We start from the raw sequence: 14307 nt of genomic DNA on the forward strand, positions 1-14307 counted from the left end.
TAACACAAAGTAGGGTACACCAGCAGGATTTTACCAATATTATGTTATTCTTCATTGTTGCTGCATTCAGCTCAGGCGTAACATGTAAAACACACAAACATACAGGTATCAATCTTTTTTGATAATATTTACTTGATTAGTTGCTGCTGTTAAACATTATTTGCCGTAAAAAGTTATTCAACAAACATTCCACATAATGGGACAGACTCAGTGCAGGTCTTGATGTCAAAGGTGTGATGGTGCAAGTCCTTCAGACGGTGTCCTCCATGTATGCTTTGCATTTCAGATATGGTTGATGTCCAGCTAGTACCTCAGTGGTCTCTAGTTTACAGTCCGTAGTCCAATCTGTATCTAAGCACACTGAAGGCACTGTCCTGTGTTAAGCTTCCGGTGTTATCCACTCCATTTAGCTTGTGGATGGTTTTACAGCCGACACAGCTTGAGAGGGAAGTTTTCCGTGATCAGGTGGTCATCGTGGAGTACGATCACCACGTTCACCTCAAACTCTATAGGAGGAGAGTACATTACACATTAACGTGTAAGGAAAGTAAACAGGACATACAAATTATGGAATATATACAACTATTCAAAGTATAGTTGTGTGTATAAACGTCTATTCAGAAGACACCGTGTTGTGATTAACACATTGTTTTCTCAATTAAATGTTCATATGCCCCTAATTCTGGAAATGCCGGTGGAGGCTTGTACTCACCAACTTTGAAGTTGGTGGTCTCCAGGGTGGGGCAGGTGAAGAGCCGGGGGAACACCATATAGATTGGAATGGGGAGACCGTGGCAGACATCGCCTTCTGCTATCTGGATGTTCTGGATCTCTGTGGCGTCCCTGGCGTAACCCTCGGCACAGCCTAGAGTACAGTCATTTTCTACAACCAATAGAATTCACGGAACAAGAATGTGCGATACTAAACCCTTATTTTCACAGGAGATTTACGTTGGTACCTATGTCTCTTTAAAATAAACTTTTATAAAGAAAGAACGTGCTGGTAGTGAGGGTGCATCCACAGATTCAGGAGGCAGTGTGTCCAGGTTGGCAGCATGGGGCTCACCACAGGTCTCTACCCGTACCAGCTGGAGCTCCATGCTCTTGATGGCTACGTCTGAGCTCTCCACCAGCAGCTCTCCAGTCAGGGGCTGAGTGATCACACAGTTGGTGGCGTCGAGGTTGCCCCGAATAAGGAACATAGGCAGTGAACTCCGCTGGAAAAGAGACAAAACGTTGGGAAACGGCTAGTGACTTTGCTAAAGCCATCACAAATTTTAAAGATGTTGATATGACTGGAGAGGATTCCTGGGTACCTCGCGTACATTCAGCAAAGTCTCAGGAGTGATGGTGAACTCTACAGGTGTGGGGACTATCTTGGCTTTCTGTGGCTAGAGAAACGACACAAGGACTATGTTATAACAAGGAAATAGGATTTATTTTACGATTATACAGTACACTGTTGCCTACAAACTGCATTGTTTGCTGTATTGTGTAAAACATAACATACTGTAACTTATTAGAAGAAACACTGAAGCCTACTGCAATTAACATTTGACTCACATACTGACAAACAAGTTGAGCTTACCTGACAGTGCACCATAAACTCACAGGTCTTGGTAAGATCTTTGGCCAACAAGGATCTTTTCATGTCACAGCGCAGGGTATACTGGAGAACAGGATGGTAATACATGAGCATGGCTATTCTTTTGGCAGATCAAATCCCAAAGACATTTTAATTTTAAGGATGATAATATATCGCTGGTCTCATTTATTTAGGTTTATTTTATTTGTCTAAGTCCCTTTCATCTTGACTGGGAGCAAAAACATGGCTTCCATTTTCCCTTTTGGAGCTACTGGTAGGAAGGCAACAATCGAATAATCCTTCTTTGAAGAAGATAGAAACATTACAGATCTCTTCAGAAATACTGCAGTTAGGGTAATTTTTTTAAATTAATTTTCACCAATTGGTCGACTGCTTTCTCTACAATTTCTCTGAGGTATTTCAAAGAAAGCTCAAATGGAACACAGGAAATGTCTATAATTACACCCTTAATAGCTCAATTTAGCCACAGATAAAGCAAGGGTTACAATCACTGTTTAGTTGTTCGCCAGATGGCATGACAACAAAATAGCCCTGTTAAGTTCTCAGACTTAGCTTTGGAAATAACATCTGCTGATGAAGGTCTCGTCCATGCACACACACACACACACACACACACACAAGGACACACACCCAGAAAACAGTGGTGTGAAACATTACCCCCTCCTGTCCAACATATGTAACCAAATGGTGTGGTGTGCACCACAGTAGTGTGTGTGAATGTTAGTCAGGCCCTTGCCTAACCATGGAGAAAGCCAAGGAGAAAGAAACATGACATTGAATGTATATTAAAGCTCGAAGGTTATGGTCTCACAGACTTTACCTGAATGTTGACAAAAACGCCATGGTAGGTCTCATATAGAACTTTGTTACCCTTTGTGTGGAGGGGGAACTCAAAGGGAATCTCTGTCTTGCCTCCCGGAATCTTGCCTGGTTTTACCACTTCAATGTTGCTGGTGATCAGTTGAATGGGCTATATAAATACACAACATCTGTCAGTGTGACACCATGTATTATGTGCTTCTATGCAGCAACCCCCACCAACACAGAAACAGCCAGTAATACAATCCAACAACACAAGCAGCATGTTTGCATGTTAATGGCACAACTTTGAGCAAGGCCAATAAAAGGACTTGACACATTTATAATAAATTAGATCAACTTAATAATATTGTCACAAGAAAGAGCACAGTTTCAACTAGCGAACAGTGGCTAAGTATACCATTAAGTCCTTACCTTGACAGAGTTATAGAAGGCCTCAAAGACTCCTACACTCTTGGAGCTGAGCTGTAAGTTGACCAGGCCCTCCATGGTGAGAGAGATACCCTGGTGCTGCACTGCCTCTTTACTCACCAACACCACCACACCTGCTAGGACCTCCTGCCAAGGATGACACACAACACATGGAGAAGCTATGGTTATGAAATGTAGCTATTTCTTTGTATGGTGATGTGTTACTTGATTGGCTACAACGCATTTGCCCCAATAACCCCACAAAAGGGAAATTAACGACCTGCTCATTATTGGAGAGACAGCGGCTGACTGCGGTGCATTCACCTAGATGCCCACTAGGAGGGAGTAAAAAACCAAATCTGCATATATACTTGAGAGAATGACAAACTGTACTGTCATCGCATTTGTAGAAAGTGTTGCCTTATACGTAAAATCAGTCGGAAATAATCAATAGCCTTCTGAAAAAATAAGATGAAGAAACAGTTTTGAGCGACAATTCCTGCAGGCTGTTCAACGTTAGGCTAGCTTTAGGTACTGTAGTTGATTTTTTTTTTGCTACTTGTCAGTAGAGCTAGCAAGGACAACATTTAAGATTTAAATACGATATTAGATTAATTTGTACGTAGTGAAAAATATGAACATCGGCGTTACAAGGTAGTTGGTCAGCTAGCTAGCTAAACGCCGAAGACAATGCCACTGTGAGTGTGACAACAACAAGCATGCACACTAATAGTATTAGGTATTACTGCAGCATTAGCCTAGTACAGTATCTGCAAGACAGCGATTAAGAAGTTCCTAACTAGAATTTTTTCCTTATTTTTATAGCTGAATAATCAGTTCACGTTAATAGTTTTAATCGAATGCTCTCTTACCCCCTCGTAATAAACTTTGTTAGCTCTTTTCAGTCTAATATCCAAACTAGCACTCATCTTTAAGGTTTAGATATCGTAGGACAATCCTTTTCCTTCTTCCCTAGCAACGATACTTCCTTGCTACGATCATATGACAAATTGTCACGTGACAATTAATCCAAACTCACTGAAGCCTGCTTTACTGGACAAACACAAGCTGTGTCTACTACCGTGCATTTCGAGCACTGACTTTCAGTGTTTAGGGCGCTTCACTCACAAAACCAGCAGAATTCAGTGCACTGAAAGTACCCCGATGGCGCACTGCAAACAGTCCAAAGAAAACAGTGTAGGCCTACAACCAGAGCCTGTTTAAGGAGAGCCTGCCCACTCCCTATTAAGCCCCATTGTACCGAATTTTGTTGCAGTTCCACCAGAGTTCCACTGGGAGTGATTGTGGTCGAGTGCAAAATGAATGGGAGTCTTTGGAGCTAAACGGCTACATTTGTCTCTTTCGCCTAATTGTTGTTGATAAATCTCAGATTTGATTGTAGTTTTTGCATGTTCAACATAGATTACAAGTCAAAAGTTGAATGAACGAGTACTTATGTCCTTTCGATTTCTTACATGGTAAGTCGTTGTGGCCCATAACACGCTAGCATTCTGATAACGAATGCTGATTGGTTAGTGAAGGACTGACTACGACCAGAGATCCCGCTTGATGGCATCCGAAGCAGAACCAGAATGTCAGAGCATTAGCAACATTAGCAACAACATTAGCAAGCCAAAACTATTTCTAGCATGTGTATTGACAGGGAGAGCCTAACCTGTCAGCTGTGTTGTCGATGCCTCGAGAGAAAAGTGGAAGTAACCAGAGCTTGCCTTCAAGCAGTAGCTCTGGTTGTACGTTGTGTATGACGTCAATGCCATTTTCAAAGGTTTTTTTTTAAATAGAAAGGCGACTTTAAAAAATCCAACACCCCGCGGTGTGTATTTTTTTTGCCTCCCCTTTCGAATTCAGAATTCAAATTACCAGACAAAAAATTATATCCTGAGAAAAGTGAATTTTGAGGGTTATAGCTCCATAGACCTCCATTCATTCTGCACTCGACCGTTAGCGCCCTCATATGGAACTTGAGTGGAACTGCAACCAGTTCAGGACCCGGACGTTTCCCGAGAGTGGGAGTTCTCTCTTTATTAGACATTCTCTGGTACAACCAGACACTTATTCTGGTTCGACTTTTTGTCCAACTTCAGACGGCGCCGAAGCTAGGTCACTATGACGTAGCAATCAAAGTACCGTGAGATCGATTCGAGAACTGCTGGCTGTGTAGCCAAGCGCATTTTCTCAAGAGCAACTGCACGGGTTCTAGTGACGACACAGCTATTTCATGATTGGTCAGACTCACACACGACAACTTTGACGAGTGTTTTGTAGTTATTCTGACACCTTCAGTTTCGCCAATGCTCAAATCCGGACCAAACAGTTGAATTGAATCAAAAATGTATGGAAGAAAGGGTTTTACTACACCTCTTCACTAACGGAAATACTACGCTTAATTATAAATAAAGTAAAGTAAGCAAAGAGCGCTTAATCGGCCGTGACTGACGTCAACGCAGCAAACCACGAGAAGCTGAAATGTCCAACTTCACAGAGCCGTTTTTTACTCCTCCTCGACTGCAAGCGGCTACTCTCGCTGGTCGTTTCATGCAGCCGCAGTCGATGTCGAACGCGCCTATAATAAAGAGCAGACGACGCATTGGCTGCTGGGCGCGAGAAATGCGGCCGCCATCTTGGAAAGGGAAAATTCCTAGTTGCTTAGCATCAGAATATACAAGATATCAGCACTGTGCAGCATATTCCTGCTCAAATTGGCGGACAATCGCAAATAGAGCTCGGGGGATTACTTTTCACAAGTAAAATTAAACATAACATAGCCTACTATTGGTTTTATTTTGTGAAAAGAGTAACCATGTCCTGTATCATAGCTACATGTATGACCTTTGCAGTAAAGCAAACCGCGTGAAAATCAGTTCGATATTCAGTTCCGTATGATTAATTAAATGGCTCACAGCTCATTGCCCCAGCCAAACAGATTACACTGAGTGGAGGGGTTGACCTTTCCAAGATGGCGGCCCCACGGCTCGTCAGCGCCAGTAGGCAGTAGCGGTCGATGCGGCGTCTACTCTTTACGATGTCTATGGCTTTTTCCACTTTGGGTGGAGAAGCGCGTTCATTTTGGCAGGTTTCGCGGGTGTCTCAAGCAGATTTGCGTCTGTCACTTCCGCCAAGTGTTAAACGTAAGTGTTCCATTTCAGACAGCACTTATCAGCGACGGAGTGCACTGTATTGCAGTGTATTTCCTAATGTGCGCGGTAGTAGACACAGCCATAGACTATGGACAAACACCTGCACATCAACACTGGTTAGTACGGTGGCCCTAAAGTGCAAAAGACAGCGGCAAATAGCAAAACACCACGGCAAATAGAAAAACACAACGGCAAATAGGAAAACACAACGGCAAATAGGAAAACAACGGCAAATAGGAAAACACAACGGCAAATAGGAAAACAAAATGGTGAATAGGAAAACACAACGGCAAATAGGAAAACACAACGGCAAATAGGAAAACACAACAGCAAATAGGAAAACTCAACGACATTAACTTTTGACGGAAAAGGTAGGGCCTATCTAGCAGAAGACGGACCTTCCTGATTGGACAGACGGACTGTCTGTCTTTTAACAGGAAGGAGCGGTGAAAAACACGAACAACACCTGTTTGAATGGTTTTTGACGGGACAGACAGCAGCACCATCTCGATTTACTGACATTTTCGGTATAGTAATACATAATATCAATTGGTTACTGGTGTGTTGCATCATGTATATGTCTCATACTTTATTAACATTCATGTATTACATGATTAAACTATAACAATAGGCAGCAATATCAGACATCCCAACCTGCATAGACTAATTTCCTAGTCAGATGGCTGAGCGGTGAGGGAGTCGGCCTAGTAATCAGAAGGTTGCCGGATTGATTCCCCGCTGCGCCACATGATGTTGTGTCCTTGGGCAAGGCACTTCACCCTACTTGCCTCGGGGGGAATGTCCCTGTACTTACTGTAAGTCGCTCTGGATAAGAGCGTCTGCTAAATGACTAAATGTAAATGTACATGGGATTGCCCCTTGTCTTGAAACATAAAGCATAAATTAATTGTTTAAATGCCAATTCTTCATAGAAAAACATACTAAATGTGTGATGAATAAAAGTGGGTGCGTGACTTAAAATGTTTTTTGCATAAAGGCAGAAATACAATCAATACAGAGTATACAAACACACATAAGAATGCAAGGGGATACAGCACAGCACAAATCACACAAAGACCTTATAAAGAGAACATACATTGTTTTACAGCTTTCTCATTAAAGAAATACAACATGGTTTGAATGTATAATTCTAATTCTTTGTAAAAGATACAAATATATAGTTTTTTTTATTAGTACATTTGCATCGATGAATGTGATACTTGGCTAGTAACAAAACATTAACAAGATAAAATTGTTTTTCCTTATTTTTATATCATAAGCATGGAAAACAGCACATTCTCCCATAACAATATAAAATCAGCAAGAATATGGTCCACCGCAAATCCGCAAGTATCTTGCCAAAATGTATTTACACTTGAGCAGCACCAAAACAAATGTGAGACAGATTCTGGATGCTCACCCCAGAAGCTACAGTTGGAATAAATGTCCTTTTTATATTTCTTTAAATAATGACTTGCAGGGAAAAATCGATGGATCATTTAGTGGGCGCATGACTCTTCTGTGATAATCTTCTACGATGACGTAAGCAAGATACAAATCCTTGTGCACCTTCCCCAAGTCTTTTGTCTCAAATCAAATATATTACTTAGTTTGAACATGAGTAAAATACTTTGGAGGAGAAATGTCAAGTAACTACTCAGTCTACTTCTTCTGATCCTCCCCTTTCAAATGTACATCTGATTGGCAGTTTCTATGACAACTGCGCGGTCTTTTTCTGCGTCATTGGTCCATACGGAAGGTTTTCTGTTTGATTGACAGTCGTCATGGTAACATTCTTACCCTCCATTTTGTTAGAACCTTTCCTTATTTTAGTTCAAAAATTATTCTTCCCGCCGGAATTGTATATAGTCATCGGAGTTATGACACTAGCTAACTAGTTACATTAAAATGGCCATATTAAAATGTGTCATTGTATTAAATCAATTAATCATACCAAGGTGTATGTATTAAGGCTACGCTAACTGACTCGAGCTAGCTAGCTCAAGCTATCTATATTATTGGTTGGCTGTACGTTAGCAGACTGTAGTTTCTATGGTCTGCCGGGCCGGTTCGCTGCGCAGGTTTGGAACGCGCGCCATTTTGTGAAATTTACAAAAAAAAAAAACTGTTTTTAAGAAAACAAGGGCTTCAATGTTTGGACGCATTTTTTGACATGAGTTGTAAACAATGCCGCTATCGCTGGCATGGAATTCTTGGCCAGCTGACGATGTGCAAGCGTGCATCGAAATGTTGCTTTTCCTGTGCTCGGATCGAATAAGTTTCTGTTGACGGTGCTGGCGAGTTAACGGAGAGGCGCTGTTGATTTGGAAACAGAATTGACACCAACTCATAGGAGTGAAGGCTGTACGTTGGGAAATCAGGGGGGCTCCATGGAGGAGAATAGACTGGATTTACTAATTCGCCGTAAGGCATTGGGGTGGATAAATGAGGATATGTTTCTCGGATAGGAAGAGTGACAGGCACCGACAAAGGTGAGTTTGCACTGTGCAAGCAGGCTCTAGCTACCAGCTAACTGCCTACGCTACTTGTCTTTAGCCGAGGATTCTGGTCAATGGGAGTCAGTTTATCCGAAGAGTTGGCTAAGCTAACTAGCTATATACTATTAGCCAAGCAACTAAACAGTGAAACTAGCACACGTCGAGGGCTTGTCATGCAATTGAAAATTTTAGATGGCCATTGCTCATTTTAAACATTTTCAGCAACTGTTGCTTTGTAGATGTGCGTTTCGTGGGATGACAACATGATACGAGACGCAAAATGATACCAACACAACCAACTGAATAGTAGGCCACGCTGATGGGGGCTGTCTGTGTAAATGCTGGAATTTAGCGAACATGTAGGCTACTCCATGGTAATATTTGAAAGTCGTTCGAACGACTAGTTAAAGGACGATAAACGATCACTCTGACCAACCAGGTGTGTGGACTCCAGAGGTTATAGCAAGTTATCACAAGTTATTTAGTTATTTCTAAACATCTGTTATTCATGGCTTAGCCCTCCCTGCTAGCAAGCTAGTTGGTTAACATAATTAACTAGCTAGATGGCTAGCTAACTTTTGAGGTGGTACATTTGTAACTTCACTTCCATCATACCGAATTTGCTGATTGGTTCGCTAGAACAATGCTAAGTAGCTATTTCATATCAACCTCCATGGTTAACATTGGCTTAAAATGTATGGCCTGATTCAATTTAGCAAGTAGCCTAACGTCGTAACTACATGCTTCTGCAAAACACCGTTCAGTGTGGCAAGTAAGCTAACGGCGCTTAGTGATAGCTAGTTAGCGGGCTAGTTATTTTTAGAACTATTAATTGTGTGCGTTAGCTTGGGATCAATTGGATAATGTTGATTATGACTTTTCTAAAACGAGAAATATTGGCGCCAGTCAAGGGAGATGCTGGACTTGAATTCATAGACATAAGATCCAGTTGGTACACCACATCTACTTTGCGATTAGTTTGCTAACTAGATGACTTGAATGGACGAATAGATTTGGTATGCTGACACCGGGTCATTACCTAGTGGTATTTTGGTCAGGAATAAGTTTGATCGTTGTTCATAACGGTTTGTTTAAAGCCTTTACTAACTGATGATAATAATTTTGGCAATGCACTTATGTAATGTATGATCGACTTTTGTGTCTCTGACATGAGTTCATAGCTTGTGATTCATTGTTGAAAAGGGGGAGCACCTGCTGTCAACATACAGATGACATGCAGGGGATATTGAGAAAGACTTTAAAATATTAATGGAAGTGTGGGACTTGCAGATTTGGACTTGAGATGTAAACCAAGCATGCACATCTGTTATACATCCACATGTCCATCTGGGTATGATGTCCAGTTTTCAAAAGGACAAAAACAAACTAAAGATCAGGCCTTAAAGGGGTGATTGATTGCACAACCGATTTTACCTTGTCATCTTTGAAAAATGACAGTTTGGTGTGTAAAATAGACATACAGTAAACCTCAAGGTCCATTGAAACCTCTTTCCTATAAAAATTTCACTTCTCACTATTTTGAAACTATAATTTGCAAACGCTAGCTTTTGAAACAGTGCAACTTGTGATGTCACAGCGCATCAACGCAGCGCATCAACTGTCACTCCCCAAAATTTACATTTACCCGCCGTCTGGTTTTCTGGTCCCCCTAGGATTTCGCAGGCCTTTTTTGTGATGGTTGCGGGCAAACATTCCTGATTTCGCGGGAGCTTTTCTAAAAAGTTACGATGAAAGTTGCAGTGTTTTTTAAGTGTTTGTTGCCGTGAAAGTGCGGGAGCAAGTGAAAGTTGCGATAGGTTGCGAATTTCCCTCTTTGTAATTTTAATTGAGTTATTGGTTGAAAAATAAGTAATTAACAAACATTCATTAAAGAATTAAACTAGGGTGACCAGACGTCCTCTTTTACCTGGACATCGAGACTTAAAAAATGCGTCCGGCAAGGATTCCAAAATTGTCCGGGATTTTGCCTCGTGAAAGGGTATCTCCCTTACGTTCCACCTTCTTGCGCGAGCACTGACTATAGATAGAACTGTCATTTTAATCAGATAGTGCGGCATGCAATAGACGACCAGCACTACACCCCCCCCTCCCCCACTTCGACACGACCAAGTGTCCTCTTTTTCACAAACTCAAATCTGGTCACCCTAATAAAACCATTGAGAAATGGTCCCCTAATTAATCTTACCAACATGCCATTTTTCATAATATTCAATTTTTTATCCTTATCCAACCAGGATTTACATTTTCATTGAAGGGAGGAATCTTTTTTGAAATGTTTTTAAATATTCTAATCTATCTTTCGGCAATACCACTCTCGGCCTCTGCGCAACTTTGGCGCTCTCACGCGTGCCAGGCATAGACAGTAGAAGAAAGCACACGCAGCAATTAACTGGTGGGGCAACCCTAGATACAGTACTGTTAATGTTGTGTTTTTCGCCTGGAAGTCTCTAGAAATCTGGCACCTTATTGAACAAAATGAAAAAGAGTGAAAGAGTTCACAGACACCAGAATGAACACGTTCACAGTATCGTTCATCAGGCAGTAATACAGTAATTTCAGTTCACATTCACCAAAATTATGAACGAGTTCATGAACTTTCGTTCAATGAATGCGTTCAGGTGCATCACTGGATTTAACCTGTACTGGAGAGAGTTGTGGGAGACGACGATGATTGGTCAAAGTTGCGGGAAAATTGCGGTGATTGGTTAAAATTGCAACGTCGCGTTGAATTCGTGGGGAATCATTGAATTTGCGCAAATTGGTGCGATCGCAACATCGCAAATTCCTGGAGGGTCTGGCACTTGGCCAAGTTTCTTTTCAGTAAGCTGAAAACATCTAGATCCAGCCCGAAAGTTATGTAAACAGCAAAGCTGGTTTGGATAAAAAATATGGAATGTGTATTTGCTTCAAGTTTTAACAGGTGAACACTCCATAACTACAACTAAGAGGTTTGAGAGGAATAATTCATATAGACTCATGACACGGGTTAGTTGATTTCAATGAAGCATGTTTATGCAGCTTAGTCTATGGTTGGTTTGTTCATTTGTCATATGAACTGGTGTACACTCAGAAGAATGGAATTCTTACTTGCAATTAGGCTCTCAAAGAAAATGAATGGATTTACAAAAAATCAGGATTGATTAGAATGATTATTGAAATCAATAATAATATGGGACACAGGAAGCCATCTGCTTATGGCAGGGCTCCAGACTAACCTTTTCCCTTGGTTGCACTGGTGCGCCTAACCTTTTTTTATTTAGGTGCACCAGCACAAAATTTAGGTGCACCCAAATTTGTCCTTACGTCACCACAATTTCAAGGTCACCTTTTTATCACGCTCCATATACCAGGGTTTTTCCTACATAAAGAAAATGGTGGCGCGCGCCAAAGCCGTTTTCCCGAGCGCCAATGACAAATCCCGAGAGGCAAAGGCGAGCGGCAAAGGCAAAAAAAGTCAGCGATGAAGAAAAAAAGAACCTGTGTTCATCGCGCGTGCAATGCATGTCAGCGAATATGTTCTCAATAGTATGTTTCAAGTAGGCTACAGCCAAACCCTCGTTGTGTTTTGTTCAATAATAATCAAGTTGATAAGCGTGTGTTCTTGTCTGATCAATACGCAACTGTGAGGTTCGCGAATGGACATAGCGGCCAGTAAACTGTCTTTCCGCTGCGAGGGCCTGCCCGACGTCCACGAATAGTACACCTGTAGCCTATAAATGCAAATTACATTTCCACTCAAAATGCTGACAAAAGTTTGATTTACGATTTCAAACGCAGCCTCCATTGGTATTCTTAACCTGGAATGATAACATATAGTGCAGTGTTTCCTCTATGGCTAAATTTCTGCCGCCAAGGTATTAGAAATCAGGCTGTACAAAAGTTTAGTCCGTATATCAGCAGTGATTGTTAGAGTGCATGTCGGAGAATGACACGGACACGCGCTTCACACCGCAGTTGAGATAGCGTGTGTGCGTCCTTGAGAAGTGTAAGTCGTATAACTTATGTTGTCAGTTCTTAAGCCCGTTATTGTATAAGTCTATAGTTCTTGCAAATTTAAATCCAGTTAACTTAGTTCACTGAGCTGCCAAACTAAAACATTGCAAGCAAAATACATTTCAAAATAGAAAGTGCTACTGACCTAACATTTCATGGCTCAAAGTCTTATAGCGGGTCCCCCCTTGCTGTCGCATGCCCTTCAGATGGCCAACTCCTGTAATTTGGCTTTCTTGTCCTTTGGCCTTGGCTAAACCAGCTTCCCACACTTTCCCTAACATCAAAATCCCAGCTCCATGGGTTAGCTCCATGGCCAAGCTCCGTAACCCAGGGGTAGACAATTAATTTTGACATGGTGCCACATGAAAAACTTGAAATGTGTTGGAGGGCCACATCAACAATAGGGCTGCAACTAACGATTATTTTGGTAATCGACTAATCTATTGACTATTTTTTCGATTAATCGACTAATATAATGATTAAAAGTATGACAAAATGTTGAAATTTGAATTCAAATGTATTTGAGTTACAAGTTGTGTAAACATGTAAACATCATTATAAATATTCAAAATAGTAATACAAATTAAAGTGCAAAAATGCTTTTAAAAGTGAAGTGCAAACTAGGGATGGGCATTCGACTAAATTGTCTTAATCGATCGTCGGGAGAATTAACGATCGATTTTCGATTAATCATTAACATTTTTATATTAAAATTCACAATTTATAGGCTATATTAAAATGCAGTGAAAATAGAAAAAACACAGCGTGTTGCCGCATTGAGATCTGTAGTGTAAAGGGCCCTATTATCGTCCACTCTAAATCTTCAACGTTCGGGGCCCCATTATCGTCCACAACCGTTTCTTCCGTTAATTTCTTAAAGAAGATATGCAGCAGCAACGAAAGAAAGTAACTCATCGATATGTACACATCTTATATTGCTGCACACCAAATTACAGCTTCTTACTTTCTTTCGAGATTTGAGTATGTAAATACGCTCTCAAACCGTATGTGTAGCATCTGCCTTCCGCAGCGTCAAACTGACAATTCTCCATTGAAAGTGGTTGGGTGGACGATAATGGGACCCCCTGGCTAACAGGAAAGTAACATTTCTAGGCATATCCGGATTGGATTTCAATACCGGAATGTTATAATATAGGTGTGTATCTATATATTAAAGTGTAATGCTGTGACATAGGCCTAACGTTTTTAATTTGTATTATAACGACATTTTGGTAACATTGCTAACGAGCGTCGAGAACTAGGTGGACGATAATGGGACCCCTTACTAGGTATTACAAGAAAAGCAACTATTTCTGTAACTCCTAGAAGCGGAGCCGACAGCTAGAAGCCTGTGTTCAAACACAACTGACCCTTGTTTTTTTCCGGCTAATTAACAAAGCTTCATAAAAACCTTTGCCCTCAGCAATACTGAAGGGTAGCATATCCATCTCGATGGACTTACAGATCCGTTGGGTAATTTTTTCTGCTCGTTGTGCATCGCAGCTCCTCCGTGCTAGCACCAAGAGCAGGCTGCACCACCACTAACCAGGGTCGGATGTACGTTCTTCAAGTGGTACATCATTTGAGTCGTGGAGGAGTTGTATTTATACTCAGCTTTGCAGTGTTGGCAGTGAGCAAAGTAATCTTTTAGTCAATATGGTCTCACGCTACACTTCGCCGTGACCTCTTCATATTTACTTTTGAAATAGCTACATGGAAACTCGCCGGTAATTGAGTAGGCCTGTGGCGTTTTGTTCCAAACATTGGCTCTATTTGGTAAAATGTTTAATTGCTGCCACAT

At 41.2% G+C, this 14307-nt stretch overlaps 2 protein-coding genes across 7 annotated transcripts in view; one reads left to right on the top strand and one right to left on the bottom strand.

Annotated features, from left to right (window-relative positions):
- Nucleotides 1–25: 25 nt before the first annotated feature.
- On the bottom strand, nt 26–3910 carry vps26c (VPS26 endosomal protein sorting factor C). Of its 3 annotated transcripts, XM_047017145.1 has the most exons (9): nt 3709–3816; nt 3117–3171; nt 2840–2983; nt 2427–2576; nt 1589–1669; nt 1317–1391; nt 1067–1217; nt 713–865; nt 26–506 (listed from the first exon to the last, which is right to left on the bottom strand). In XM_047017145.1, the coding sequence occupies exons 3-9, from the start codon at nt 2912–2914 to the stop codon at nt 424–426; spliced, it is 768 nt and encodes a 255-aa protein (XP_046873101.1). In that variant the 5' UTR covers nt 2915–2983; nt 3117–3171; nt 3709–3816; the 3' UTR covers nt 26–423. The 3 variants fall into 3 exon arrangements, with proteins under 3 accessions (XP_046873101.1, XP_046873099.1, XP_046873100.1); XM_047017143.1 differs by lacking the exon at nt 3117–3171 and having other exon boundaries at nt 3709–3910; XM_047017144.1 differs by lacking the exon at nt 3117–3171 and having other exon boundaries at nt 1326–1391; nt 3709–3876.
- Nucleotides 3911–7835: 3925 nt separating this feature from the next.
- The window catches only part of dyrk1aa (dual-specificity tyrosine-(Y)-phosphorylation regulated kinase 1A, a), a 64484-nt gene continuing 58012 nt past the window's right edge, over nt 7836–14307 (top strand). For 3 of the 4 annotated variants that reach the window (XM_047017124.1, XM_047017127.1, XM_047017128.1), the window contains exon 1: nt 7837–8486. The gene's annotated coding sequence lies outside the window, so the exon portion shown is untranslated. Of the gene's footprint in view, nt 8487–14307 lie in introns of all 4 variants that reach the window. The other variant, XM_047017126.1, reaches the window with a different exon arrangement.

The sequence above is a fragment of the Hypomesus transpacificus genome, unplaced genomic scaffold (assembly GCF_021917145.1).
Source record: "Hypomesus transpacificus isolate Combined female unplaced genomic scaffold, fHypTra1 scaffold_48, whole genome shotgun sequence".
NCBI classification, from domain to species: Eukaryota; Metazoa; Chordata; class Actinopteri; order Osmeriformes; family Osmeridae; genus Hypomesus; species Hypomesus transpacificus.